Source organism: Maniola hyperantus, chromosome 2 (genome assembly GCF_902806685.2).
Source record: "Maniola hyperantus chromosome 2, iAphHyp1.2, whole genome shotgun sequence".
Taxonomy (NCBI): domain Eukaryota; kingdom Metazoa; phylum Arthropoda; class Insecta; order Lepidoptera; family Nymphalidae; genus Maniola; species Maniola hyperantus.
Window position 1 is genome coordinate 3,697,563 of NC_048537.1, and position 27,923 is coordinate 3,725,485.

The 27,923-nt window shown below is 37.2% G+C and overlaps 1 protein-coding gene across 12 annotated transcripts in view; it reads left to right on the forward strand.

Annotated features, from left to right (window-relative positions):
- The window catches only part of Khc-73 (Kinesin heavy chain 73), a 213,525-nt gene that overhangs the window by 135,899 nt on the left and 49,703 nt on the right, over positions 1–27,923 (forward strand). For all 12 annotated transcript variants that reach the window (XM_069505128.1, XM_069505136.1, XM_069505152.1 and 9 more), the window contains exons 4-5: positions 20,210–20,337; positions 20,723–20,872. In XM_069505128.1, the coding sequence (XP_069361229.1) occupies positions 20,210–20,337; positions 20,723–20,872 (278 nt within the window). The remainder of the gene's footprint in view (positions 1–20,209; positions 20,338–20,722; positions 20,873–27,923) is intronic.

The following is a 27,923-nucleotide window of genomic DNA, read 5'->3' on the forward strand; positions in this document are numbered from 1 at the left end:
ACATGCGTGGCCCTACAGATAAGAACGTGTTCCCTCTGTGCACGTTCCCTTGCACTTAGCACTCAATGTATGCAAGCACCGCCGCGCCGGTGGTCCGTCAACACCCGCGACAACTCATTTGGCATTTAGGCATCGACCGCTGGGTCGTTCCCATGTACTACCTTCCCAACTGCAGTTTTCCTCGTTATACGAGTGTTTATAACGTTTTGTAAATTTGACCTTCTAAAATAGTCATTTTATGTTTTTATGTGTTAGTACAGCATTATTATAATCTACTAAACTGATTTTTATAAACTTTAACCTAATATTTTTGTACTCTTTACAACAAATTTTCCTATTGCTTTATTAGTATGGGAGACCATTAGTATGGGAGTCCATGATTGTTACAACATTCAGTCAATATTCTGCATCAATTCAATTTTACGGACATTTATCCAATTTCAATATAAACCTCCTCACTCTGTCTTAAGTGCTTTACCATGTTCCAGTGGTACCTACCCAACTGTAGAATATCAATTCTTTCAAATTGCTTCCAGCTTTTAAACCGAATTACTTTCAGCAGGTTTATTCTCTATTTACCTTTTACAATGGTTGTGTTAAGCGTCAATCGTAATCGTAGACGGGACCTGACAGAATAAACCTTGAAACACTGTTAAAATATCCTTATAGGGACTATGTAATGTTTTGATATTATTTTAGTCATAGAGTTGACCTAGACCTGAGTGAAAGACTTTGAGAACCGGAATTTTGTTACGTCATACAGATATGGTGGTTTTCGGGAGTTAAAAATGTTGGTTTTCATTTATTCAGGTTTGAATGTACTTACAAAACTGAATTAACTGTAGCTGTAATTATCATGAATGTTCATTCGTCTGTTAACTTTTAATTTCTGTCCATCTCCGAAATCGAACATCAATTATTTCTCCCCAATCCAGACGTGATAATTGGTGTCCTGTGCAAATTCCAACAGGCAGCTTGTATCATGCATAAATTCGATTGCAGGGACCGACCCCTTTCACTCTGCAGTCTGCAATAAGTATTACCGTGTACTTTTAGCAAGCGTTCCGCCTAACGTTTTGTCGGCCGACGATTGTAAGCGAGGATTATGCAATTTACTGCTTTTCCATACATGTTCAACTTTTCGTTCACACCAAACCGACAATACGCTATGCGTAGTCGCTGACTTTCTGATTATATTATACTACGCCACTACGCAACGCGTATGCAGATTGGCTATGTAGCTACAGAATGTTTTCAGCGTAGTGTGAACGAAAAATACAGTGGGTCTACGTTACGTAGGTGTTACTTCAAAATGTAGGAACATTTGACGCCTGCCAGTGACCTCGTAGTCTCTGTTTTGTTATAAGTTCCCTGGCTGTCCTGAACTGTGCTTTAGGTTTTAAAATCTCTAAAACTGGTAATATTTTGTACTTGACCTGCGTTACGGCTTATGACTGCGTAGCGATGACATCATAATTAGATGACCATGATGTTTTTATCTCCTGCCCATAATCGTGCTTCGCTAAACACTATACCGGTCCATAGTAACCCTACTGCCAATTTTGCACGCAAAGTATTATATTATGGCAAAATTTATCGAATAGACGGACTATGTTTTGTCACGTTTGGAAAAATAAAATCATTTAATTTAATTTCATAATCGGCTACAATTTTTTTCTTTTCAATTAAGTAGGTACTAGCTGACCTACCTATAACTTAGCTTTAGGTGGAATATTTGAAAATCTACATACACAACTTTCAAACTCAACATATATGTTGATATATCACTCAGTCAGTTTATTTTTATATTATGTACCTATAGAAGATAATCACAAGAGGCAAGTAAACTAATTAGTGCCGTTATTTGTTATTAACAAGGCAATGCGACTAGTTAGTAGTTACTCTATAAAATTGTTGTCGCTATTTACTTACTTGGCTGTTTCTTCTACTGTTATTAACTTTCTACTTTTAAAGTTAATCCATCATCTCGTTAGTCCATCCATAAGTCCACTATAGCCAAAATAATCATTTGTAATTCGTAATCGTTTCTGTACACACATTGTAAACTAAAATTTAAATTTTCTTAATAGGTACTCATAACATCAGTAAATTATTTCTTTTTCAGTAAAAGGTCAAATATTGAGATGTAATAAATCACTTAAGTAGTAAGCGAACAGGCACTTTTTTGTCTCCATTAGCCATTAAAAGGATAGACTCTTGAGACAGTATGTTTAAGATGCTTGACTTTTATTCCCTTCTAGATACATTGTTTCCTACAAATTGCACGTTATATGGAAAAAGGTTCTGAAATAAAATATTATTACTTAAAAAGCTTCTACAAGTCGCAGTTCGGTATAAGCCTTTATTTTTTTCCTTGATATGTCAAGGAACGAAAAAAATAAAGAGGCACAATAGAAAAAAGGCCTTTGTCTACCGACACCAGAAATATAATGGAAAAGACCCGTTTCTGTAAGAAATAGTCTGACACATATTATACTTAGCGCTTATTGTGCCTATTTTCAGAGATTCCGATGTTCTTTTTCATACCTAATATTAAAACGTGTAATAATTGCTTATTTAAAATCGATCCATACTAATATTATAAATGCGAAAGTGTGCCAGTCTGTCTGTCTTGTCTGTCTGCTAGCTTTTCGCGGCCCATCCGTTTAACCGCTTTTGATGTTTGGTACAGTGTTAGCTTACATCCCGGGGATTAAAGAACTCCCATGGGGTTTTTAAGAAAATCTAAATCCATCTAAGCATCTCTAGTTTGCAATAAATGTTTGACAGACTAGCTCTGATACACGTACTCGTACTGGCTGTCTTGTCTGCCTTGACTATGAAATCCCAATGCCGGTTAGCCTAACTGTGTAGCTCATTTGTTATCCTCATCGTAGCTTTGATTGTAAAAATTGTTCATCCTGGAAAATTGTATAAAAATTACGACTTGCCATTATAATGATCAAATGGCAACCAAAGTCAAAACATCAACTAAAATAGCAGTTGTATAATCTGTTACATATATAAAGCATATATTTATATTCATTGGTTTCAATTAAAAATATATCAGGTTGTATATTATGTTAAAATTTCTTTGAAACAAGTAAAAATATATATACTTTTTTATTTATACAAACAAATTCAATATTTTCATATTCACACGGCTCAAGTGTCAACTAGTTTACGATAAATTCTGATTCGTATTTGCACATTTCATATTTACTATCAGCTATGGAAAATCGTATGATAGTACGATATGTATATTTCCTTTGTATCGATACATTCGTGACATATGTATAGTAATGTAATTTTGAGTTGAACTTTTTACTCCATTGCAATTGGAGTGAGTCTGTTCTATTATATCATGAGAATAGAAATAATTCAGAAGTGGGATCAAGGGCCATCATTTTCATTGTACCTATGTTTTAATGCTAGTTTATATTAGCTTTCTTATTCTGCAATAATCATATTTTTTACAATAATTTATTCCAAATATTTTATCAATTATTAATAACGTTATTTAAAGTATTCGTATTAATTAATCAGATTTTCATAATTCTATGTTCTAATTTCTTACTAGCATTCTGCAATTATTCTCCTGCCTTTAAGGAGATTCGTGTAGTCGTATATGTATGTGGATTTACGAGACTACAACTACAAAGGAGCACTATGTTCAAGTACGGACTGTACGGACTGTCTGTCAGACCTTCCGATCACTTGTGTTTCTATTGTTAATAGGCTGTTTGAAAGTGGACTGGAATGTCTTAGCCAACATTTTCGATGACTATAATATGTGTATAATTACTGATTTCTTTAATTTCTGAAATGTATATTTCAATGTCGCAAACACTGCGACCCATCGAACATTAGCAATGGTTTTGAGCGTAGCGCGCAGGGCCCGAGCTTTATAGTTTCTTGTATCGTTTCATAGTGAAATTGACCCGCGCCGACGATTTGCGTAAATAACTGACCACGCATGGTTCGTCCGAGGAGCCAAACCACATGAGTAAATATCACTCTGTGGTCAAACCGCGCGGGACTAAACTATAACGTCTATCAGTGCGAATACGAGCCGTGCTTGCCATCCGCGCTGGCGGTAAGCTTACCTATGCAACCTCCCCTAGAGCTCGTTGTATGGCCTGTATAAGTACCTATTTGTTTTGCTGGCAGGAAGTACCCCAGTTAAAGAAAGAAATACCATAAGGCCTGAAGGTTCTAGTATAAATACTTTTCTTATTCTATATAATAAAATATGAATCCGTTTACAGTATTACAGTCGTTATTTCCTGAAACCCTTACCGCAAGGTCGGCCATTGGAGCTCGTTAGGTCGCGGAACAAAAGCCTCCATTCACATCGCCAACCCAATAACGTGCCCTTTGTTTCACGCCTCATCGACTTCTGTTCGCTTATGTTTCATGAAAGCTTAATTTGTGTACAAAGAGAGTTGTTATTATTACTCGACTGCAGAGAAGCCCAAAAGGAGGGTTATGTGTTCGACCTGTATATACTAGGTATATCCGTTCCTATGTCCCCTCGTAACGATTAAACGGCTCAACCGATGTTGATAAAGGATACATCATTAGAGTCGTCTTGATGGCGCGAGTGTCACTGGGTATATAAAATATGAATCCGTTTACAGTATTACGGTCGTTATTTGCTGAAATCCTTACCAATAACGTAACGACAGCACGTAAAGCCGTTGATTCTGTGCCTTATCTCTTTATGATCATGTCGAATTCCTGTCCCATCGTACTATGAGAGTTACGGTAAAGAATTCAGACTAGTCTTTGTTGAGATTGGTCATCGTGGCCGAAATTAAGTCTGGAGATATTATAAATTTAATCCATTGTGCGAAACATTGGATTATCCCACTTAATTGAACGGCGTTATTCACTTGGCAGAAGGATTATTTGAGTTGTGTAATGAATATTATATTGTTTCGTGTTACTTAATCTTGTAGCAGCTGCTACTCGATTTATTCGTGTAGGTTGTTTGGGGAAATTGGTACCAATAATCAAGATATGTTCTTTGACTAATTTATTACAATTTAAACTAGTATTTACTTTGAAAGGTTAACATTAAAAGTCTAAAATAGTATGCTAGCGAAGTATAGTTTTTATTACTAAAGCAGTAAAGTGTTTTTCGACAAGAAAGCAACACTTCTCTAGAACACCTCCCCAGGCGGTTTTCCAGACTCACCCTTGGAGTGGACCTTGTTCTCAAAAATAGGTGAAGTGCCTATTCATTCACAGGTTCACAAGGCTGAGCAGTTACTAGGTAAAAAATACATGGATGTATGCCACATAGAGACGTACTATGTCGGTTCAACTATACTTTGTTAAGTTTTTATTGACTAAGAATGGACAGTTTTTTTTAAATAAAAATAGCGAGCAAACGAGCAGGTGGGTCACCTGATGTTAAGTAATTACCGCCGCCCATGAACATTTGTAGCACCAGAGGTACCGCTAATGCATTACCGTCCTTTTAGGAATTTAAGAATTGCAGTCCAAACCAAATCCTGAAACACAAAACGCGCGACGGCATCGTGGTAATATGCATTAGCATTTTAAATAAGCACATAAATAAATATAAATAGCATATAAATTTTATTAGTATTTAAATAATTTAAGGGTAGGTATATGGAGAACCGTTCTCAACTGAAACCAATTACATGCTCCTTTGTAAATAGACAAAACTAACAGACGTCGTCTCGGCTGCCTCATTGCATAATGCAACAATAAAACATCTCCACTACGAGTAAGTATGCACATACACGTCTGCAATAAATTTGAAGATTTCTATCAATCTCCGTGCCTCTCCTAGCCAAGAGCGCTCCCGGTCCAAAAGAGTTGTACCCTGTAAGAGCCCCCGCAGACGGCAAACTTTTGATTTGCTGCTAGTTTAGTCCAACTACTATTAGGTATGTAGGTAAAAAAAGCTGTGATAGCCTACTAGTTAGGACGTCCGCCTTTCAATCGGAGGTCGGGGGTTCGATCCCGGGCACGCACCTCTAACTTTTCGGAGTTATATGCGTTTTTAAGTAATTAAAATATCACTTGCTTTAACGGTGAAGGAAAACATCGTGAGGAAACCTGCATGCCTGAGAACTCTCCATAATATTCTCAAAGGTGTGTGAAGTCTGCCAATCCGCACTTGGCCAGCGTGGTAGACTAGGGCCAAAACCCTTCTCACCCTGAGAGGAGACCTGTGCTCTGTAGTGAGCCGGTGATGGGTTGATAATGATGATGATGATGACTATTAGGTATTAGAATTATTTAAAACAAGCGGATACCTGGCGTATGCTACTACGTTAAAAAACCTCTAAAACCATCTTCGCATTATTGCCATTCTAATGAAACCGGTTTGAGGCACATCGGTTGGATGGTTTCAAACTCTATAACGGACAACGGTAGATTTTTTCGTGTTGTAAATAGTGAAAAAAGATTGAGAACCTACTCCGCAGGAATAGCTAAGGGAATTCTTCCGGGTGCGACATATCTGCGCGCACCGCGATTTTATCGAATGGCGACCTCGCACCGGAAGACGAAGCGTTGGAAGACCCCCACTAGGTGGACGGACGACATCAGACGAGTCGCAGGAAGTGGCGTATGGAAGTCCCTACAAGAGATCTATGTCCAGCAGTGGACGTCTATTGGTTGATGATGATGATGGTGATGATCAGTTTGATCTCGAAATATATCTAATATCAGGTAACAGGGAAAGACGAACCCGTCATCCCAATAAAGCAGTTGCAGTATAACTTACAGCAGGGGAACTGTACAATGTGAATTTACAGGAAACACTTAACTCAGTAGAAGCACTGATTACACTAGTTGAAATAGCACAATCCTCATTAAATAATATAATGACCTGCTAGTAGATTGATACCTACCTAATTAATGCCTACCGTGTTTGTGACCCTGTGCACGTCACCAAAGTGAACTCTCAGTTTAATCCTGAATCGACGATATGTCCAATATTAGGCTATGGTGACGTAAAATCAAAGAAATAAGGCCACTTTAGGGTTACCTGCATCAAATGTACTAACATTTGACGCCTGCCAGTGACGTCGAAGCTTAGAAGTTTTGCTAGAAGTTCTCTAACTGTCGTGAACAGTGACTTCAATGTTTGAACTCTACGCGAGAGGCTGCGTTGCGCGACTGTTTCGTATGAAACATTGGTCAACGTTTGCCTGTAGCGGGCGCCAAGATCCGAATGCTTCCTTTGTTCAAAGTCATAGCCCTATGCCGAAAAATTCTGTAGTTTGGAGGAGCCTTTATGTAGACTCGTAGGGCTGGAATGTTGCCATGCATAATGTGGCAAATAGCTGTTATTACTTCCGGGGGCCTCGCCCTCGCCAGCCGCCATGCCCCCTCGGCTCCTCGACTGGATTGCTCGACGAACTTGTTTGGACTCTCTCCAACCACGTGGTTACTTATTTATTAAACCAATCCAACTTGGTTTGGGTTTGCGGTGTCACTACGATTTATTTACATTTTACTCGTATACTGTGTTCTATTATAATATGCTCGTATCTTAAAAACGGAACTACTAAAAAATGTTACCTACTAAAACATAAAAGCACAATCATTTTAACTTTGTTTAAATCTTAAATATTACCTGACTATGAATCCACTGTCAAAGAAGTCGCATAAAAATGAAAATCAACTAGTAAAACCCGCTAAAATAGGTATGAATTAAAGGTAAGATGCTAAAAGGAAGGTTTTTTTAAAAACTAAAACACCCCCGTGCGTTCTTAAAACTTATAATAATGTAGATCGCAGATCAGACTATTATCATATCGTAGTAATAATATTCGTCTTTAAGGGAAACGCACATTTTGTTAAAAATAAAATGGCGAGCAAACAAGCAAGCGGGTCACCTAATGTAAGTAATTACAGCCGATTGCAGTACCAAAGGAACCACCAATGCGTTGCCGGCCTTTCAGGAATTTGTTGGTCCACCCCTTGAATAACACCATGTAAGTTGTAATCTAATGGGAACACCGCCGAAAGGAGTTGATTCCACAGTTTGCATGTGTGTGGAAAAAAGATCTGGCACAACGGGTGCTCGAAGTGCACTAGACATCCAGGTGGTGAGGGTGGAATTTTAGGGTATATTTAATTTGCTATAAAATCTGCCTAATTTCGATGTAAAGAGACGAGTTTGTTTAGAAACGGAGATTCTAGAGGGAACAAACAACAGCGCGGTGTGGAAATTGGTCCACGGGGACGAATCTTATTCCGGGTACACGGAGAAAGGTCGCTTTGCTTAAAGCTATTTCGCAAAATGAAGCACCTGCTAGTAGATAGATTGCTGCTGTGTTGTCTCCCAACGAATAGGTACATCTATTAAGGTAAATGGATCGCACGTGGACGTGTCCCTTGGTACAAATAAACGATATTCCTTGGTACAAATAAACGATATTGTTTAAATCCTTTGAAGACTATTTATTTTGTGTTAAATTGTTATTTAATTTTTCTTTGATCGACCAGCGGGCTGATTCGCTCACTCATTGCTCAACACTGAATGATAGCCACCGAGCACATTTGACATTGCTTGTTTCTACATTGCTGCTTCACTGAGTGAAATTAAAATAATTTTTCATAGAAAACTTTCAACAAATTAAAAATGAATGTCAAACGAGCTCGGTGGCTATCATTCAGCATTGAGTCGGCGAATCGCCCGCCGTGCCGCTGCGCTGTGGTTTTATGTTTGTCACAAAATAAAAGGTCGCCTTGCGCCATTTTCTCTGTAATGACACATCATGATAATAATTTTATTTATGATATTAGGTTGGTCTTAATGACCTCAACGCGCGATGTTGCAAACCGTCCCTTAACACTGAAACAAGAAAAAATTGATAGTCGATCTGGGCGACCAATGTTGCATGGCTTTTGGTTTGTACGATCCTTAAAGTTTATGGTGCTTAACCAAGAAGTCGTAAATCGCGTCTTTGCTTTATTTAACTAAGAAGTAGGAGCAAAGTATTGCAACAGTATAATAAAACCTTGCTTTACTCCACGGTAGACCCTAAAACAAAATATGTCAACCTGCGAGGTTAAGTTTGCATTGTTTTTGAATTGCGGCGTGCTGTAAGTTAAAGTGGAAAAGTTTGTGTTCTTTCGAGTATGCCCGAAGCTAACTTTATCGGTATTTTTCGTTATTTTCTGCAAGAATCAAGCGCCGGATTTTTAACATTCTGTAAGGACTGAGAAAGTTGATAATATTTTAACAGATACTTATACGCATTTTTTAAAATGATCATGGATTATCAAGAGCACTAAATAATAAAATATATTTGAAATCCATTTGCCCATGAAAAGAGAAGGGCCTGGGGGAATTCTTGATTTTATTCCATAATCTTAAGCACTAAAAGATTATTCGGTTTACAATGCCCTTAGATCAAGGGCACCGCTAGGGGTACGCACACTATATTAGGGTACCTTTGTAGGTACGGTGCATGGTACATGAGTGAAGCACGCGCATAGCATTCTTCCCACGTGCTGCTCAATCTGCACTGAAACCGTTTTTTTCAACTTTCATAGCGCGTAAGTACTGTGTTTATTTGTAGGTAGATTTTTCCTCGGTGTAAAAGTTGGGTGCGCACATATTATGCTTGAGCAGGTGTTATAATTAATATTGAATATTGGTCGATTAACAATACTCGACGTTGCGTTTGCACATTCTAACTTGCTTAATATGAACTTAACTAAATAAAGCAAGCATAACTAAACATATTATGTAGAGGATAATGTGTAAAAACTTAGCTAGAAATGGCAACGTTAAAAAACAACTATACCTATTTGTATTCAGGAACAGTCACACAAATTGGAGCATTTCTCTCTACAAAATCAAAACGTCAACTAAACTTTGATATGAGAGTTATGCGCATAACTTATATGGGATTTGAAAACTTTATATTAGTATGCTCCGAAACTTGTGTATGTTGGAAATGAATGTAAATTCGTATGTTGACTGTGTTCATTCATGGAAATGGACTGGTTTTACCCACAAACTCTCACACTAAATACTACAAAACCACAAAATTAATAGTTTTTAATCAAATAAACTTTAAAGTGCTTTTGTCAAGTGCATCTAGTTAGCACGCCCTAACGTTCGGAATACCCTTCCTACCGAGAAAAACCAGCAAGAGATTCGGCCTTCGCCTCTCCTCTTTGTATCCTCAAGGAATCGATTTTCATGGTCTGTAGTTACCGCCTAGTGCGTACTAGACCTAATTGAGTTTCATTTCGACAAGTTATATCCTAAAATGCACTTTAAAAACTAATTTATTAGAAAAGTATACGCCAAACACGCATGTACTGAGAAGAAACTGCGAACAAATGGAAAATTTAACTTTGCATTCAGCTTGCATGTGTGCGTCAAAAGTTGAAGTGAAAAGTTGGCTTGTTCTTTACTCTTATCGATAGTGATCAAAATGATTCACGAGATATGAGTATCACATAGATATAAAGTTTTTCACTTTGTTTTATGGATGTTCAGTTTTGATATTTAAAATGCATGGAAGCAATCGGCGCTGCATTCAGCTGGTCCCAAGATAGAACAATGATATTGTTTATGAGAGTTGATTTTGAAAAGAGATGTTACTCCTTTAAAAAGCAATGCCATTTCTAGTGAAATTAAACAAAATAGTATAAAAAACTAACATACCGCTTCTAATTGGACGGAAACCTTTTGTACTTAGTAAAAATGTATCAATCAATCAATCAGCCTATTTGCGTCCACTGCTGGACATAGGCCTTCCCAAGAGCACGCCACCAAAAATGTATACGAAAAGCTTTTGTCCCGCTATAAAACAATAGTTACACACCTTCGTATATAAAACCTGTTCCAGCTTAAGTGCACTTTCCTGGCAATTCGCACTTGAGTCATTGTAGGTTAGTTCTTCGTAGGCGACGTAGAAAGGTGCTACGACGCCCACACCTCTCAGATAAAGTGAAGCTGTTTAATTTAAAGTCCAACTACGCGCTACGATCTCTGTTGCTTATAATTTAGATTTAGTACTGGTAAGGAAAAGGTAGCTACTGAAAGCGAAAGTGGTTTATTTAAATACGTTCTCTTGAATAATGGAATAGTTCGAATTGCGCTTATTGCAGCTAGCCTGTTTTCATTATTATTTGTTCAAGCATTATTGCTGAGGGTCAGTATAAGACATTAATCAAAATTGCTTTACATCTCTGAATGTCGTAATTCCTTATTGCAGAGGATGAAACCCCTTTTCATTAATGACATAATGGTAGAAGTTTTCGTGGAATAATAATGGGGTAGCAGAGTAAGTGACATAGCTCAGCGGGTTGCGAAGCTGGAGTGACAATGGGCAGGGCACATAGTTTGAAGAGCCGATAAACGTCGGGGTCCTAAGGTGCTGGAATGGCGACCTTGCACCGGAAAGAGCAGTGTTGAAAATCTCTCCACCAGGTGGACAGGCGACATCAAACGAGTCGCAGGGAGCCGCTGATAATACGAAATAGAAACGACTCTTAGATTTCTGATTGTTTATTTAATGACATTGAAGTTTATTAATAATATAATAATATTTAATGTTCTCGTAAGATAATCCAGAAAAGATAACTGGATAATCCTCAAAGCTTTTAGCTCTTACTTAATTTGTTTGAATGTTTGAATTTCTTACTGAAATGAATTTCATTTTAAGCATGTTTCATCCGCGTTATTTTCCGATCTCTAAAAGAATAAAAGATTTTTATTTTTAAAACGTAGTAGATAGGTAACAGTCTTCTCTAGAGCTGTGTGATAAAAAATAATTTTATATAAGAGCGTAACGCAAAGTATGTTTGTTTAGAAAAAATGTTCACTTTTAAGCGCTTTTAAGTAATAAAATGAATGTTACTTTAATCTAGTTTTGTGTTTGAAATTATTTTCTCTATTAAACATGTTAGAGCAGCTTTTTTCAGGAAAATGAATGTTTTTAAACATTAACATTTGAGGAATCAGTTCATATAAGTAATATTGTATTGTCATGGGAAAGAAATTCATGTGCGAAGTCATTTAAGAATCGGTGCAGTAGAAGAAATTGAAAATTCGTTGCAAGATTTGAAACAAATAATATACAAAAGTGAAGGTAAATAAGTAGTAAATAAACGTACCTATCTACTTGCCAGTTATGAACATGAAAGAACCGCAATAGTATTATTTTAAAGTGAAGAGCTACCGCGACAGAACGCGAACAAAAGAGAGATGTAGGCAGGTGCTGCGTCCGAGTGACCTAAAATGAAGGTGCAGGCTTATGTCACCCGCGAAGCGTTGGCTTATGGGCTAAGATGCAAGCGGAAGCGGCCACATTTATTTTTTGCTAAAGTAAAGCATCATCTTTCTGTTATCTTGCCATATCAGTCTGCTGACGTCTACCGTTGAACATAGGCCTTCCTTGGTGAGTGCTAGCAGTTAGCACACCCTGTCTTCAGTCTTCCTCGTCCCCGCTGCGCTCTTTATATCATCAGTCCATTGTAGTAGTAACACGGGTTACTCCTAGTAGAGTGACCAGTATTCTACTCAGCCAATAAATTAATGTTTGTAATAATGGATGTTTGCATGATTTTTGGTAAATAAATAAAACTATATAGTGTCGGAGGACGCGCTTACAACTACGCGGTCCCCACTCTAGAACTTTTAGGCTCCAACGGCCATTGCCACGATAAGTTTGGCCTGCCATTTCAGCTTGCTGTTGGTTTGGTTTTGGGCTTTGTCTATAGCCATGGATCTTAAGAGTGCAGATTGCCTTTTTTCAGATCTTACCTATCCTTCAGAAGGACGTCTAACATAGCCCTGTCCATACCTTGCTGAGCGACTTTAAATTGGTGGATTAAGTCCTTTGTCAGTTACGACTTACGACGTTTCAACGCCGTAATTAAGGACGGATATATTATTTTTGTATTATTAGAGACATAAGAGGACCACAATCCATAAATCTTTTGCAAAATGGTTAGGTATCGCCTTTACCTTGAACATTGGTCCACTCGTAAATTGAGTTCCATCTACTCGACAGTTTGTTTTCGTTAATTGTTCGAGGGCAAGCGCAGTGTTTCTTTAAAAATATATTTCACTGAGCATTTTTGAACAGAATAAATAAAGTTGCGAGAGACATCACAAAGTCAAAGGACATATTTTCATATAACCTTTGTAATACAATGGCACTCGGTTTTAGTGGCAAATTAGCAGCATATCAGTCCACCCCATGTCCTGTTCCACACCACGCCACTTCATTCCACACCACGCCACATGTTGACGAAAGTAATGATTTGATTCTGAAAGTGTTTCTGCCATTCTATTTTTATTTTCTAACAATATAAGTACACGTTCTAATTTTTAATATGATTATACTGTCATATCGTACTGCATGACATACCTACTTTGCGGTCTATTAAAGCCACATTAATGGAAATGCAATTTGTCATTTCCACGTGAATTGCTCTACACATATGCAAATGACAGGCTGTGTTATTGGGTTATTATATGCTCAACTGGTCATGACGCTGCTTCAGGTAGATAGATATTCAGAATATTGCTTGGTAAATCAATATGTAGTGAGTTTGTAGAGTTTCATTAATAAGCGTTAGGTGTGCTAAAAGTTAGCATTTTAAGAAATCAGAAAGACAATTAGGTACACTTGTGTCTGTCTCGTACTTAATTCTTATCGTGGAAATTCGTCATTCATAAATATCCATTCTATAGCACATGAATGTAGGGTAAATTGACTGACTGACATATCAAAGCAATCAAAGCTGCTAGAGATGCTAGACGCTCAGGGGATAGTGCCCAATGTGCGCCCAGAACTGTGATATTCTGATTTAGAAAATACACTATCTGAGAACTAATCTGAATTGTTAATAAAATGCACGTTTTTCGTGTCGAATATTAGCAAAATTGTATTTGCAAACAATGAAAAAAGTCAGCCTGCACTTTTCTCAACGTTTGCGGGGCATTAATAGTAATTTTTGCAATTTCGCAACAACAGTGCCCTATGATGAATGCCGAATACGCGGCCCGACTGCTCGGCTCCACGCCAGCGGTGACGAACACATCAACCGCGAAATTCGAGCTTCCCTTGCGGTATAGGGTCTTAGGATTTGGTGCTTATTATGTAAGTAAAAAGTTTCATCTTCAGACGTTTTTTTTAAAAATAAAAATGGCGAGCAAACGATCAGGCGGGTCACCTGATGTTAAGTGATTACCGCCCTTTTAGGAATTTGTTGGTCCGCCCCTTGAATAACACCATGTTGTAATCTTATGTACTAGTAACTTAAATACGAATATTTATATTTCGATGGTAATTGTAGATAGGTATTTTTAAGTTATAAGTTGGCGTATGCCATGCGGCGTTTTTACACTGCTTGCGTACAGTAATAGTTATTTTTGCAATTTCGGAAAAACGATGCCTATAATGAATGCCGAATGCTTCGCTCGACTGCTTAGCTCTACGCCAGGGGATACACATCAACCGCGAAATTCGAGCCGCACTTGTATTATAGGGTCTAGTGAGTGTAAATGTAGGATTTAGTAACTAATAAGTATCTAAGTAAAATGTTTCACCTGGAGACGATGATATACTGAAGTGCTCCGATTGTAGAGTCCAGCTGGATTTAATATCGTATTTCGCAAGACCAATGCCGAATGCTAAGCTCGGCTGCTTGGCTTCACTCCAGCGCTGACACACACCAACCGCCAAAGAACTGCGTTTGCATTAAAGAGTTTCAGGATTTGCTGTTTATTAGGTAAGTAAAAACGTTTCATCTTCAGATGTTAATATTGGTTTTCGAAATATACGGTAGCATACACAATCTATCAATACGATTCGTAGGTACGCATTTGTATAGTAATATAAAACTCGGCATACGCGGGGTTTTGGAGCTGTTTGCAAGCAGTGATAGTAATTTTTGCAATTTCGCAAAAACAATGCCCCATGATGAATGCCGAATACGCGGCCCAACTGCTTGGCTCCACGCCAGCTGACGAACACATCAACCGCGAAAATCGAGCCGCACTTGTATTATAGGGTCTAGTGAGTGTAAACGTCTTAGGTTTTGGTGATCTTAAATATTTGCTTCTGTTATAAGGGTGGTATTTGTGTTTAGGGTTTAATGAGTATATTGGCGCTGATTCTGTTGTTTTTCGCTAAACTAAGTTTAGAGTATCTGCATCCTCTTCTTTTTAATATTGCTAAAAAAAGGACGGAACATGAATTTTACATTTAAAGACTCTAAATTTTATAGTGCACGCTACAAATTTAAACGATACACTCGCGACTGGCAGCTAAAGTCACGAGGTTTGACGGCTGTAAATTAAACTTAAAACTGTCAAACTATGTCTGTCCTTTTCATATTATATTAGCAAGAAGAGCATGCGAATGCTCTAAAATTTAGTTGTGCTCAGAATCAGTACCAATGTATCTTCATATTCCTAGACTGCGTCACTACTCACCGGGTAACAACTTCGTCAATTGCAGTCCCGTAAACATCAATAGTTGAACTTGTGCATTACGGCCATGAAGGTTCATTGATAGATGAATAATGGTTGGTAATGATCATAACTATTTCTATCCGGTAGCCACATAATAGTCGCTTTCTTTTATTTGCGAGCACTGACCCTATTTCCAACACATGTTATGGTGAGACCCTTTTATATGGGACATTAATCAAACAGCATCAAGGACGTTTTCGTGTAGCCCAGTATATGTGGCGATAAGCCGACTAGTGAAGAGTTATGTCTGGTTTCACTGTCGGCACCGTTACATGTCAACCATTTTTACTCATGATTTATGAAGGTAAAAGTAGTACGTACGTGCATCTAAGACTATGTCAACATTATTTAGGAGACGTGCAAACATAAAAAAAAATCTGTCAGATTCCTGTTATATGGCTATTTGTCAAAATCTATAGGGTGCTTCCTGTTGAAATGAGCAAGTTGATGTGAATCAAGAAGCAAGGTCTCACAGCATAAGTAAAGGAAACCCCGACTATCATTAACTTCTAGTTATATAAAAAAAAAACACAAACTTAAATTTACAGTTGGATATACTTTATTTACTTTTATACTGTATTGCACACACCAAACAACAAGTAAACATAATAAAAACATACAAGGATCTTGCAAAGGCGGCCTTATCGCTAAAGCGATCTCTTCCAGGCAACCTTTGATGAAAGGAATCACGAAAGCACTTTAATTTAAGCAACAAAATAATTACACGCATGGAAACCTTGGTGCGCGAGCCGGACTCGCGCTTGGCCGGGTTTTTCCTGATGCCAACCTGTCCACAATGGACGTTTGTACTGTATCTACGTGAGTCCAAAGTGTTACATTCTGTAGCTGGAAATTTGTAACTTTGCTTTTTATCAATCTCATCTCTCTCTCAGAGCTTTCACAGGCGTTTTCAAATCAAATGAAAGCTTTGGGTCTTTGATCTTTTTAATCAAAGGGAATCATTTAGCTTCCGCAGTCATTACTTATAATTAAAAATAATTTTGTATTTGCAGGACGCTACACAAAAAAATGTACATCGACCTTTAGAAAGAGGCAGCGGTTTTGTCGAGCGTTGTCTCTATCGCTGAGACCGACAAAACGTCGCATGGGTATGAGTGACAGGGACAACGCTCTACAAAGCCGAAATGTCATACTAAAGACCGATGTACATTATTTTCTGCCGCGTACTGTACTAAAAGAGATCGTCAACTTGTTTATAACTTTCTTATTACTAAAATATAATTAATGTTTATTAGATGTTTTTTTGCTAAAGTCAATATGTCTACGTTTCCTAAAGGTAGTTCTTCTATTACACAACTTACCTAATAATACCTACCTACTGAGTTTTCTTATTAATTAGAAGAAAATGAACTTCTGACTTCGGATAATAGTACAATAAACGAACTATACTTTAAATAAACAATTTGCTTTGAACAAATCGTTAGCGAACATACTACGAAAATAAAAAAAAGGTTACATATATATCCATTTTATAATTGGAAGTTTGTTTGTACAGTTATGCAGAAAATGTAATTGAAACACTAGTAACAGCTTTCTATTGTAGGCTATAGCTGTTATCAATTTTATTCTTTTTAGGGTTCAGTTATAAAACAAGGAATCCTTACAGTTCTGTATATGAACTGTGCCTGGGTGTCATAACTCATAAGCCATAGCCACTACTGCTCGGTGGCCATAGTCCATTGGAAAATAAACTTTAGGCCCGTTTGCACAAGGACTTTTAAACTTATTTAGTTTTTTTAACGCTGTCACTTTTTAGCAACTGCATTTATACTCTTGTCTAAAAGTGACAGCATTACAAATGTTCACTAAATCAGTTTCTGCCCTTTTGCAAGTGGACCTAAGAGTTGTAAAGTTTATCACTGTTTTATAAACCTGTCACATCTAAATAGAGCTATATAAAAATTAAAAAAAATAAGAATTCTTCAGGCTTTCTGAACATGAAAAGTTAGAGTCAAAAACAATCTAGGTTTACCCCTTCGACTGATACCTCGTGAAATAGGTATTTGAAAATCATTATGAGGTTTCTTAGACAGTTTTTTTTGGAAAAAACTACCGTAAGTAGGTATGTACATATGAAATACTTAATAACCGCAAGTAAAGCTAAAACCTTACATGGCTACGGAACCCTACATTATTGTTCTGACACGCACTTATCTAGTATTTTTATTTCGTTGTTCCCTGTTAAATTAATTGACCTTATTTTATCTCTAGCGTCTGTACCTATACAAAGTACAGTACGCGACAGGTCGAGATGGAAATCGGGTTATGAGGCGGGGGGACGCCCCGCACTCGCCCGCAACGGAACAGTGCGGGGGCTGTGCAGGTGTGCGGGCGTTCCCTCCCCGGTTGCCATCTCGACCTGTCACGTATTATAGACGTTTTAAGCAACGTTCACGTTAATTACAGAGAAGAGTGTATGAAACTATGCTTGCCGCGTGTAGGCCTTAAATTGCGTTTTCATACTAAGCGCAGACTAAGTACTTGTCTTAATGCGCCTCTCTACTTTGCCTAGAGCGTCGTCGCGAGGTTACCGTATTAAGCTTGTTATACTTTATAATATCTCCGGAGAAACTTGACACGTGTGAGCAACTACTAATATGCTCTTCACTGTTTATTAAATTTTAAGGAGATAAACACATACATATCATCATCCTCAACCAATCGTTGGCCCATTATAATGAGAACGGGTCTTCTCTTAGAATTAAAAGGGTTTAGGCCACAGGGCACCAAGCTGACCAAGTGCGGATTATCAGACTTTGAGAACATTATGGAGAACTTTAAGGCATGTAGTTAAAATAAGTCCAAAAAGTTAGAGGTGCGTGCCCGGTATTGGACCGGATCTCCCGAGTAGGAGACAACATCTTAACCAGTAGGGTGTCACCGCCGCGCACTACTAGGCTACTTAATGGACGCTAATAATTTCCCTATTAGTAGGTCATCATCATCATCATCATGATCAACCCATTACCGGCTCACTACAGAGCGCGGGTCTCCTCTTAGAGTGAGAATGGTTTTGGCCATAGTCTACCACGTTGGCCATGTGCGGATTGGTATTAGTAGGTACTTCTTCTCAATCGTTCACTCTTAACAGAGTGGTCGTGGCTATGAATTCTATACTGCTGCTCGTGTGATCTCCCTCCAGCGACTTGTGTTGTTGGCATTATGTGCACACACGGAGACAGGCGTGTTTGTTGCGGATCGGATAGTATGTACTAAAAGACTACTAACCTGTCTAAATAAAGGTAGTATTTTCGGAAAAGAGAATCGAATACAGTTTTGTGAAACGTGCAAATAATTAATTAAAAATAATCTTGCTTCATTTTCTGAATCGAATCTATTCGTTGTTTTCAAGCCACAATGAACACAAGTGTTCAAAATCACATAATATCCAATTCAGCTGGAATTAATGAATCATTAATTAATTAGGTAAATGGCTGTATACGCAGCCCAATTAATTTTCCTAAGTTTGTTGAACTTTATTCTCTACGTAATATGTAGGTAGATATCACGGAACAGAAAATTAAGTTTTAAGAACGTTAGAATATTCTTCTTTTATAAATTACTGGCGCCCGGCTTCGATCGGGTGAAAGTTAATACCTTAGTTAATACCTACACCTAGAAAACCTTTGAACCTATAGTCCCCGACAAGTCGAGATGGCATGACCTGTCGCGTACTAGGTATACATGCCAACTCTCAAGTTTCTAGACCCAGAAGTTTGAGCAGTACGTTTATATATTAAGTCAATCGGTTTCTCCGTTTATAGGAAAAGGTATTAGAATAAAATTTGGAAAAAGCAAAATCTTCATAATGATTTTTCAATATAACCGAAATAAAGCTACATTTTGCCACAGCGGGTTCACATTTATTATTATAACGTGATCGTTTCGGGTCGCACCTTTGTGTCGTATAATGCTATCAATTTGAAATTCAAAATCGCCCGACCTACTTTTATCCAATAGGTAATCTATTCTATCCAGAGGGGTAATAGTGAATGCACATGTCCCGGCATACGGCACGTAAATTTTGAAACGATGACAACCGCCGAGATAGATAACGTCCGTGTAACGTGCGGAATATGGTGGGCTATGCATTTGTGCTAAATTTATAGCAGAATTAATATTTTTATTTCCATAAAGTTTCAATTTTATAAATCAGATTTTTCTAAATTTATTTAAATGAGGTGATGGATCCTTTGTGCACACAAAACGCTCGACTGACATCCCCACTTCCATAGACTCTAGATAGTTCTGAGTAGTTAGGTTAAATTCTGTTAAAGTTTCATGTATTAAAGTCTGCCCTAAATGATAATATGTAACTAAGTGTAGGTATATTATGCTTGCTTGCACATTTCATAAACTTTTACCAGTGGACCCTACACTAGGAGGTGACCTGTATCGTAGGGTCCGAGTTAATGTTTACCATGGTTTCCTGTTTTATTTCATTAATGCGGTTAAGCACGGAAAATTAGTGACTGAGGTATATTAATGGTATATATATGTTATAAAACTTATGAATACATATCATAATAAGGATTATAATATATAAGAGATCATTAATACTAAAAATAATAATAATAATGTAATATATTTTATAAATAAAAGTAATGGAAGTGTACAACAACGTGCGTATTTAGTTGATGCGTTTGAGCAACCGTTCTGTATCTTCATATAAGTTTGTTTTTGCCCTAGGTTCAGGGAAATCATACACAATGATGGGCGCGCCAGGCCCCGACGAATGCGGCATCATCCCGCGGCTGTGCGATGCGCTGTTCGAGAGGATCGCCCGACAACAATCACCTCCGGCTCTTACTTATAAGGTAATGCCAACCTTTTGGGTTATGCAACAATATAAATTATTGTAATATGAGCGATATTGTAAAATCTAAGGAATTGTGCTTGTGAGTTTTTAGAAAATGCATTCCATAAGTATAAGATATGAAGATTTTTTTCGGACTCTTGAATCTTGAAGTTACTAAAGATTTGGTACCTACCCACGAATACGTAGGTTAATAAAACAAGGCATTGACTTAGATAGAGTAAGTGGAAGACGAAGAGGCCGGTAGATTAACCGAGGGATATGAGGGTTTTGGTAGGAAGCTGCTTATGACCATCTCTGACGGAGAAGTTTGCTTGACTTAAGCGAAGGCCCACCCAGGGTTGTAGAGCTTTGATGAAGATGATGTTGGAGATAATTTTCCACAGGTCGAAGTGTCATACATGGAGATCTACAACGAGCGCGTCCACGACCTGCTCGATCCGGAGACGACACGGCGGTCGTTGCGTGTGCGAGAACACGCAGTACTGGGGCCGTACGTAGACGGCCTCTCACAACTGGCTGTCTCGTCATTTCTGGTACGTACCTAAATATTCGTGATACAGACGCATTGATATTTGCAGTGTAATACTTATAGAAATCTACAAGCTTCCGATACGATTACGATTAAATGAGCAATTAGTTCAATCGCAGCTTTCGATTATAGCGCTGATTGCGGGTGGCAAAAGTATCGTGTGTGCTTTGGCCCTTAGATGCGACGCATACTGTTTTTTGATAACAACTTAAACTCAGCTTTACTTGAAATCACTGAGGAAACTGCTGGAGCCGTCGCCTCGCCCTTATGGCATAGTTAATAAAGCCTAATTTGAATTGTTACTCCAATATGTGCGTAGTTGCCTTATTGGTTTTGAACGTCTAATTATTACTTTTACGTGAACAAATTTCGTATGTTAAAATCCTTATCTACCCTTTCTCTTCCAAATGTATCATTATTGTAGAATTAATTATTTACAACTAGATGATGCCCGCGACTTCGTACGCGTGGATTTAGGTTTTTAAAAATCCCGTGGGAAATCATCAATTTTCCGGGATGAAAAGTAGCCTATGTCCTTCCCCGGGATATAAGCTAACTCTGTACCAAATTTCATCAAAATCGGTTGAACGGTTGGGCCGTGAAAAGCTAGCAGACAGACAGACAGACAGACACACTTTCGCATTTATAATATTAGTATGGATTTATCACACTTTTATTCCTAGTACGTGAACGGTGTCCTTTTGAAATTATCCACGATATGATATCTCACATCTTGTTGGATGAGGGAAAGGTCAAAGGTCACGGAGGCTGTGAGGCTGCGATAACAAACCTTTGTCGCTTATTAAGTTGGGAGCTGTTTAATTTACGTATAATATACAGTTACTGAGCACAAAATTTTCATTACCTTTATTATCATTATGTATGATATTATTACAATTTAACAATCCCTTAACAGGAATAATATTTTTATTTTTTAATGATTTTATTCGTGTGACGTCTATCCTTGAATATACAATCTCATCTAGCCGTAATAGGCTAGTTGACACTTTTTTTAAGTAGGTCTTAAATGGTTAATATTTGTCCTATTAGATCAAAAAAATTAACACTATATTTTTTTGCGCCCTAAAATCTGTAAAACTTTAATTTAAAAATATATTTTTCTTAGACAGGTGAAAACACTGTCGGCCATTTTTGGGCGATAGATTATCTGTGCTCTGACGTCTGCATTTGTAAACAACAGCATAACCTACCAAAGTTTAATAAACATGACTTCTATACTAGTTTACATGAAAAATATAGTAATTATCGTTATTGTATCATCCGAGAATGTAAAAACGCATCGATAAAGACCACGGGAAAGTTGTGGATTAGAGTGCCCAGTGAAATAAATATACGTAACACGCGAAGACTTGCTTAAAGGGATCCTATATCACTAACGACTGCAACCCAAATTTATTTTTGCAAAGATCACTTTGTTGTAAGTCTTACTTAATAACTTATTCAATTTATATAGAGAAAACGATATTTTTTTACGTTTACTATGAGTTTTTAGAAATATATAAAAACTAGCTTATGCTCGTGACTTCGCCCGCGTGAACTTCATAAATTTCAAACCCCCATTTAACCCACTCAGGGGTGGAATTTCAAAAAATCCTTTCCTAGTGGATACCTTCTCTTTACCTACAAAGAACACACCCACCAAATTTCATGTATCTAGAACCAGCTGTTTAGATGTTTAGGCTGTGCATTGATATATAAGTTAGTCAGGAGGACTTGAAATTTTATATATATGGATACTACGTTGGTCAATAGGGATGACATTTGTTTGTTTACATATTTAATGACGTCACATCATGGCTGACAGCGTTTTCTGAGTTTCAAATAAAAATAAAAACTGTATTTTTTTAAACTGGATTTATATATCCATCCTGCGTTTTTAATAATTGTTATTGATATATTTCGTTGTCTTAAGCAAAATACTATAATAAATAATCATTTATTGGACGAAATTAGATATGAGTCAAGTAGCCTATTGACGATATGGTCTAAGATGGTAGCGGGTTAAATGCTAAACTGGAAAGGGTTATGGAAGTTATACCTATTAAATCCAGGCACCTACCTATTTACGCGGCATCCTAGCGGCACGGTATTATTACCGGTAGGGTGGTACCTACCTAGCCATAGCCGAAGGCTTCCACTAGACATGACCATAGTAAATTGAAATCAGTACCCTTATTATAAATACGAAAGTGTTTTTGTTTGTTGGTTTGTGGGTTATTCCTTCAATCACGTCGCAACGGTGCAACGGAGAGACGTGATTTTTTTCATGGGTTTAGATAAAGACCTGGAGTGACATAGTCTACTTTTTATCCGGGAAAATCAAAGAGTTCCCACGGGTTTTTAAAAAAACCTAATTCCACGCGGATGAAGTAGCGGGCATCAGCTATTTAGAAATAAATTCCCAAAGTCCCTGCCAGGAAATGAACCCGGGACCTCTTAATTAGTCCACTGTGTTAAATAGGTCATCCAAATCTAACGAAGAACGTAAAGCAAAAACAAAAATTAAGTAATTCCCCACCATCTGTTAAGAGATTTTAAGCAAAATTAAACACGAAACCTAATTTATACCGGCCGGATGTTTTGTGGGATAATCCTCAAAGGAAGTGCTAAATAAATGTTTCACTCGGTAACATAAAAAAAATGTGCCCTAGATTAAATTGTCGGTTTTTCGGAGATATTAAGTACACTGCTCCGACAGCTTCTTTACATATAAGTGCCTCCGCAGACGACGGACTATTTTCAGCGACAATCAAATTCGACGTAATTCTGCAGACCCTTCTAGAAACTAATATCTGTGGTAGAAACTAATGTCTGTGGTTTGCCAAATTTCAGTAATAATAACTGGTTCTAAAGTTACACAGTTTTAAAGAATTGTAAGTATGTAAATTCTTGATACCGTGTAACTTTGAAACTCAAAATTTTAACGGAAATCTGGAAAACCACAGACATAAGTAGATATAAAATTCTAGAACTTACTCATTGAGTTTGATTGGTGAGTATTCAAACTGCGTTTGTTTTGAGCGCATTACGAATAAACTCCTCTTAAGTCCATTTTACTCTGACTTTATAGTGTTTTAATGTTCGAAAACTACCTTCGTTGTCGTGATGTGCACTCCACATCACGACAACGAAGGGCCTTTCCTACAAAAATGTTTAATTTCCCTCCGATGTCCCACGCTCGCCGATTGATCGGTTTTGGTACTTTGGTTTGTTATAATCTGATAATAATTTTCTCATTTAATAAGTTTGGTTTACGTTGGAAAATGAGATAATATCTTGTTTGAGTTAAATATTTTAATATAATATTTAGGAATATTAACGTTGTCTATATTGTGTTATTTTGTTTTATGAGTAAACAATCTGATGCCCGCGACTTCGTTCGCGTGGATTTACGTTTTTGAAAATCCCATGGGAACTCTTTAGCTTTCCGGGAAAAGTAGCCTATGTCACTATCGAGGTCTTTGACTAAGTATACCCATCCAAAAAATCACGCCGATCAGTTGCTCCGTTGCGACGTGATTGAAGGACAAACTAACAAACCAACAAACAAACACACTTTCGCATTTATAATAGGGGTAGTGATATTTATGAAGATTTGAGACCTAAATCAAATACTTAAATGAAATATAAGCTATGACGTTGAATTTATAAAAACCTAGCATCAGTGGGCTTAGCACGGAAGTTGTGATGTGTGATTATCACATTGCGATAAATTGGCTGAAATTATGGCAATAGCAGAGTGAATTAGAGTGAGAGGAGGTTGATTCTGAATCGACGATATGTCAAATATTAGACTATGGTGACGTAAACTCAAAGACAATTAGGGCTACTTTAGGACTTCCTGCGTCAACATATACTAACATTTGACGCCTGCTAGTGACGTCGAAGCCTCGATGACAGATCTGTGCTCGATGCTTTGTTAGAAGTTACTGTCGTGAACTGTGGTATAGTGAGAGCACGATAAGTAAAAACGCAGTATGAAAGAATTTTCAGATATTCCAACCAGATCTTTGAAAACTTAAACCCACGTTAATTGAAAAGAGCTAGAATTAAGTAAGTAGGTACCTATTACAAAATCAAAATGTTGAAATTGACTTCATTACTTATTTAAAATTAAAGCAAATATATTTAGTTCACTATTTTATTATGTTAAAATATATACAAATCCCCGATTATTTTGCGAGGCCGTTATAATAATATGGAATTAAGCGCATCATTTTAAATTAATGCGTCCAATATTACTTGTACATAATTTGATTAAATGGTCGTGTTGGTTTTAGTTATATAAACATCAGATATCAATTAATTTGTAAGCACTTACGGGTTTCAAATGTTGTGCATTACAGTAATTGTTATGGTGGTAAAAGTAAATTGGCCAATCGACCCATTTTACGTTTAAATGTATGATATATATGTATTTTATAGTATTTACAAACACATTAAAAAGTGTTTGGCTTACTAAGATGTTATTCCGCTTGCAGAGAGAATTATCGAAAAATGAAAATAATTCTTTAATCTTGCTAAGAATGCTTGAATTGCTTTGAAAATTTCGTAATTTCTATGTATTTATCGTTAGTTCGTATAGAATATAACATAGAATAATACCTATTATATAGTATGGAAGTACTTAGAGCAAGAAAATGTAAATGTGCTCTTTCCTACAAATGTCACCACACCGATGGCTTTGGGAATACATGGTCGATACGTGTTCCAATATCCGTTCGTAGGTATAGTTAAATATACGAAACTCACAATTTTCGGTGAAAGCTTGTATGGTAATGTACATCATATTTTTTTTTTCAGTTTTATCATTCTCTTATTTTAAAAGTTACAGGGGGGGGCACATTTTACCACTTTGGAAGTGTCTATCGCGCAAACTATTCAGTTTAGAAAAAAATGATATTACAAACCTCAATATCATTTTTGAAGACCTATCCATAGAGACCCCACACGTATGGGTGAAATTTGAAATCTTAATGCGGTTCACAGAATACATCTACTTACCAAGTTTCAACAGTATGGTTCTTATAGTTTCGGAAAAAAGTGGCTGTGACATACGGACGGACAGACAGACAAACAGACAGATAGACAGACATGACGAATCTATAAAGGTTCCTTTTGCCATTTGGCTACGGAACCCTAAAAAGATTTTATCACGAAACTCTGATTTAAATTTTGGTCCAGCAGCAGCGTGGCGTGGTACTTGCAATATGTGACGTAGAAACGAACTGTGATGGATTGCTGATGTCGATCTGATTCCGAAAGTTCATTTTTACTGTTGACGCAACGCTAGGGGGAACTTTGTTTTATTCGTCATTCAATTCCCCAGATAGAAAGAAAAATTGAGCTCCCACTCGAGATTCAGATAGGGAAACAAAATGAGGTGTACGGGTATAAAGGAAACGAATCTGAGATTGCTCGGTGAAAACGATATTCTGTAGATTGTCACTGTGAATTTGCTAGCTTTGTAAAACAAACCCTTCTTGCAAAGGGTTGACTCTATAAACCTTTGTGTTATGTGTTTACCATGTAGTTGATGCCCGCGACTTCGTCCGAGTGGACCGACCACGGACGAGAGAAATAAGTCCGTGAGGTCGACCTTACAAAATACCTTACTATCCCTGACCTTTTTGTCGACCCTGAAATAAACTTAAAAAAAAAAGTGTCATGTATCATAAACCAAAATAACTAAACCAAGTAACCGGCTTGGTGCAATTGGGCCTTAGGTTTTAAAAACCCCGCGTATTAACTCTTTGATTTTCTGGGATAAAAAGTATACCTACTCTATTTCACTCTACAGGGCTTTAACTATATCCCAAAGATATTATAAAACTCCAGATTGGCAGAGCCGGCAGAGCTCATAAAATCGTATTCTAAAAAGTGAAGACAAAGTTCGCTTTTGTGTGTGGCACATACGCGTAAGCGACAAGTACTATGCCACAGACTACATAGACATTGGCGCCGATTCTCTTGTACACAATCTCTAAACTAAACTAAATTAACAGGTCTAAATCTAGTGCTATCCTTTCCCGCAAGCAACATTATGAAAGGGATAGATTAGATTTAGACGTGCCATTTTAGTTTAGTTTAGAGATTGTGTACAAGAAAATTAGCCACAGTGGCGTGGGTTTTACGCACCATACACATTGATTTAAATAAATCAATGACCATACACATACGAGCGTGCTTCAAAAAATGGCAGCCCGTTACTAGGGTTGGTATATATTCCATGTGAAAATCACGTCTATCCGTTACGTCGTGATAAAAAAAACTCACTTTTGCAAATTACAATTTATGGTTAATGATGTTTTCTAGTCGGTAAATCCAAAATATTAATGCCATTACACCAATTTAGAAGAAATGATTCGTTGTTTAATCACTCGCAAATCGAAAGTAACGGCTCTACAGGGAGAGGTTCAAACATTAAATTAGGGCCATTTACATCGCTCGGGGAAAATCAATTGCCATTGGCTGGGGGAAAAGCTGCCTTTATAAGTATTGGTTCGTACAACAAAAATTTTAAATAGGCACCGTTTCAGGTTTCAGAATGCCTATTTAATACACTGAGAGTTGGTGGGCGGTTTATTTATTGTTTCGAATGGTCCCAATTTTACATACCTACTCGTATTCCTAATTAAGTAACGTCACTTGGGTCTCAAACGAAAGATTTTTTATTTTTATTTATTTTTACCAAAAAAGTATTTTGTTCTTTCAGAGATTTTCAACGAATTATATTATTTATTTATTATTTATCGTTTGTAATAATTTATATGTATTATACAGCATGACAAAGTTACCTTTGTACTCAGAAAGTAAATACCTAAATTATGTCGAAAGAAACATATTCAGATGGTGTATAGAAGCAGGCGTGCTGCATGCAACACCTTACAGATTTGATCTGTTGCAGCCTGTCATTGGTGTAGGAAGTTTTTATAGCTCTATGGTACCTGCAATATTTGCCAAAATGTTTGATTTTATAATCAGAGTGTCTAGGTATTTCTTTTATATATTATTTATCGATCACTAGTTTTATA